Source organism: Strongylocentrotus purpuratus, unplaced genomic scaffold (assembly GCF_000002235.5).
Source record: "Strongylocentrotus purpuratus isolate Spur 01 unplaced genomic scaffold, Spur_5.0 spur5_scaffold_18, whole genome shotgun sequence".
NCBI classification, from domain to species: domain Eukaryota; kingdom Metazoa; phylum Echinodermata; class Echinoidea; order Camarodonta; family Strongylocentrotidae; genus Strongylocentrotus; species Strongylocentrotus purpuratus.
In genome coordinates, this window is record NW_022145603.1 from 31,444,500 (window position 1) to 31,448,611 (window position 4,112).

The window sequence follows — 4,112 nt, forward strand, 5'->3', positions numbered from 1 at the left end:
ATCCCATTCATTTGTAAAATTCTCAATTATATCAATTGACAACACTCCCCCTAAAATATATCCGGGGATACCTACCATACATTGGCTAATCTAGGTATAGAAATCAACTGAGACATTCATACAAATTAAAAACATGAGAACTTCTAATTCCCTTCGAAGGTTTTGTCTTCCTCATGTTGTTTATCCACTGAGGAGGATTGTACTGGAAAATCACAACATATTTCTTGTGATTTCATTATCAGTGATGCATTTGATATTGTGTATGCTACAAATAAATGACTGATGTCAATCGATTTTCTATCCCAACAGATTCAAACAGTCAAGCTGGATTTGAGTCCCTGTTTTGGCGTGGGATACAATGAACTAAGTCGTTCAGCATCCAATCAGCTAGCCAAGTTTATCTGCACTCTACCCTGCCTTACGAACCTAACAATCACTATGAAAGTATATGGCATAGATGACTTCGTCACTGAACTCGCTTCCTTGGCTGCATCCTCACAGGTAATAAGAAAAGCCAGTGCTCAGGTAGTAGAAACATGCAATTTTGATGCTCATCATCAATTTTCATACAGTAATATAACTAACAAAGTAAATTAAGGACTTGTATTGGATGTTTGTAACCCAGATTCGTCTATTCATCAATTAAAAAAACAACCAGTATAAAATTGGGCAAGAAATAAAAGAAAAGAAACATTGGGTCTATGGCTAAATTTTAAGAAACATAATATCAAGTTATTATACTCTAGGAATTATAGAATTAAATACGAAATTGCTTAAGCATGAGAACTTAGCATATGTCATGAATACGGGGGATTCACAATCCACACTGCCCTCTAGGGACACCCAGTGTTAAGTCGATTTCATGTGATGCTTTATGGCAAAAGTCTAACAAAACTTATCAGCTGTTGCATTGTAATATACCATATGAGATAAGGGGATTTAATCAAAATATTTGGTGGTGAAGGTCTGTGAAGCTTATCCAGTATAAAATTTGGGCCACTTTTTCGCCCAAACTGACCATTGGTGTTACTTTTGGTCAGGAGTAAATTAAAAATCATTTTCATTAGCAAATGAAGTAGATTTGATGGACCTATTCTATTTAAAAATACATCTTCGCTGGATTGTAACTGTATATTCTCCAAATATCAAATTACACAGAAGTTGCTTTGTTAATTTTGCAAAAGAACAATTTTTGACTAAACTGGGAGTGGAACTGAATAATCTCCAGTAAAAGGAATTACTCACATTAACATAATAAATCTAATAGCACATATCATATAGCTTAATTTTTCATAAAAGTTGGAATACCACCAGTACTGATTAACCGTTGTGAAACGTTGAAATATCAAACGTAATGAAAATGAACTTCTCATACTTTGATGTTACAGATTATATGACAAATGCAAATTAACAGAATTCTTTCTGATTATTCTCAATTCAGACCTGACTCATTGCTTTTCACATGATACTTCCAATGCATACATTTGAAGAAAGGTCATCACACCAAACAGCTACCGGTAGTCTTTTTTCAGACACACCTCTGATAATTGTGCTATCTAAGTGCTAGTCTGATTCACCATATCTTGTTGACGGCGGTCCTTACAACAATTATGCTGAATGTTCAAGCGTCTCTCAGTCAAAAAATATGATTTGATAGTCTCTCTTGCAGACCTTGAAGTATTCAAATTCAAATTTCAGGAATCTTATTTTCAATCTGGAATTCAGTCCTTGTAATGTTGTTTGCAGTTGGACAACATTTCAGACTCGAAATTTGTCTTCCTCAACGTTGCGGCTCTCTCCTGTTGTTTATCCACTGAAGATTGTACTGGAAAATCACAACATAATTCTTGTGATTTCATTATCAGTGATGCATGTGATATTGTGTATGCTACAAGTGCATGACTGATGTCAATCGATTTTCTATCCCAATAGATTCAAACAGTCGAGCTGGATTTGATTTTCTGTTATGGCATGTCATACAAGGAACTAAGTCGTTCGGCCTCGAAGGTTTTGTCTTTCTCACCTTCGCGGCTATCTTGTGCTATTTATCCGCTGAAGATTATACTGTAAAATCACAACAAAATTCTTGTGGTATTATCAGTGATGCATAAATGTGATATTGTGTATGCTACATGTACATTACTGATGTCAATCGATTTTCTATCCTAACAGATCCAAACAGTCAACCTGGATTTCAGATCCCAAGATTCGGTACTAAGTCATTTGGCATCCAATCAGCTAGCCAAGTTTATCTGCTATCTACCCTGCCTTACGAACCTAACAATCACTACGGGAGACTTTGTCATAGATGACTTCGTCACTGAACTCGCTTCCTTGGCTGCATCCTCACAGGTAATAAGAAAAGCCAGTGCTCAGATAGTAGAAACATGCACTTTTGATGCTCATCATCAATTTCCATACAGTAGTATAACTAACAAAGTAAATTAAGGATTTGTATTGGATGTTTGTAACCCAGATTTGTCTATTCATCAATTAAAAAAACAACCAGTATGAAATTGGGCAAGAAATAAATGAAAAGAAACATTGTGTCTATGGCTACATTTTCAGAAAAAAGAATATCAAGTTATTATATTTTAGGAATTATATAATTATATACGAATTTGCATAAGCATGAGAACTCTTGTGATTTCATTTTCAGTGATCATACATGTGATATTGTATATGCTACATGTACATGGCTGATGCCAATTGATTTCCTATCCCTACAGATCCAAACAGTCAACCTGGATTTCACGACGGACTTTGACATGGCAGTCATGAAACTATTAAGTCATTCGGCATCCATGCAGCTAGCCACGTTTCTCTGCTCTCTACCCTGCCTTACAACCTTAGTGATCAGTGTGAATCAATATTTACATGACGATTTCTTCACTGAACTAGCTTCCTTGGCTGCATCCTCACAGGTAATAAGAAAAGCCAGTGCTCGGGCAGTAGAAACATGCATGGACGTAGAAGCACTTTTGTTGCTCTTCATAAATTTGTATACTATAGTATAATTTGCGAAGTAAAGCATTTTGTGTAGGAGTTTTGAAAGCCAGGCCCGTCCATTTATAGTTTTAAAAAAGAACTAGGGTGAAATCGGTCAAGAAATGAAGGAAAAGAAGCATTGGGGTTATGAATCAATTTTAAACAAATATATTAAATTACCATTAGTCTGGAATTATGGAATTATATAATTAAATTACATAAGCATGAGAACTTAGCATACTTCATGAATTAAATATCATGTATAACAAAATAAGAATGTCCAAACTACTCTTATCCTTAGTTCAATTTTATCTTGACCTTGAGTCTGTTAATTTTATATCGAATCGATGGTTTCATCACATGGCGTGAGTAATAGCTAAGAGGGTGAGGGAGAGAGAGAGAGAGAGAGAGACCAAGTGACATGATTTTTTGTTAACAATAATAATAATAATAATAATATCGAATATTTAGGAGCGCTAAAAACAATAAGTACCATAGCGCTTACAAATACAAATATATGCAAAGAGAACAGGAAAGTACAGTACAGGAAGTATATCAATAGATCATTGTTAGAAAAGGTGAGTTTTGAGAGATCTTTTGAAGGTGGCAAGACAGGTAATTTCCCTTATGGAAAGAGGGATGCTGTTCCAAGTCTCTTATGCAGCTACTGCAAAACGTTTTTCAGCTGCTGAGAGTCTAGATTTGGGAATGTTAAGTTTACATGTGTCGGTTGCTAAACGAAGATTACGAGTTGGTGTATATATTTGGAGGGTGTCATTAAGATATTCAGGTGCCAGATGATTGAGTATTTTAAAAGCATACAGACATAATTTAAACAGAACACGTTGGTGGAGAGGTAACCAGTGGAGCTCCTTAAGTAAAGGTGAAGTATGAGTTCTTGACCCAAGGCCAAAGATTAATCTAGCGGCACGATTCTGGACTATTTTTGACAATTTTTGTTGGTAAAATCGAAGTAAAACAAATAAAAACCTGAGGTACTTGCCCTCTTTTTTGTTTACATGCCTCCGCCACCGAAGGTGGTGATGCATGGAAGCATTACTTACATGTATTTTTTCCGGCTTGTCCGTCAGTCCCGCTTTTCGTTACCGGGATACTAACTTAAG

General features: G+C 35.6%; 1 protein-coding gene across 1 annotated transcript; it reads left to right on the top strand.

Annotated features, from left to right (window-relative positions):
• Nucleotides 1–349: 349 nt before the first annotated feature.
• Nucleotides 350–3,688, top strand: LOC115925273. Its single transcript, XM_030988928.1, has 4 exons — nucleotides 350–501; nucleotides 2,173–2,352; nucleotides 2,730–2,924; nucleotides 3,674–3,688. Exons 1-4 carry the CDS (start codon nucleotides 439–441, stop codon nucleotides 3,686–3,688), a joined length of 453 nt encoding a protein of 150 aa, XP_030844788.1. The 5' UTR covers nucleotides 350–438.
• Nucleotides 3,689–4,112: the final 424 nt, after the last annotated feature.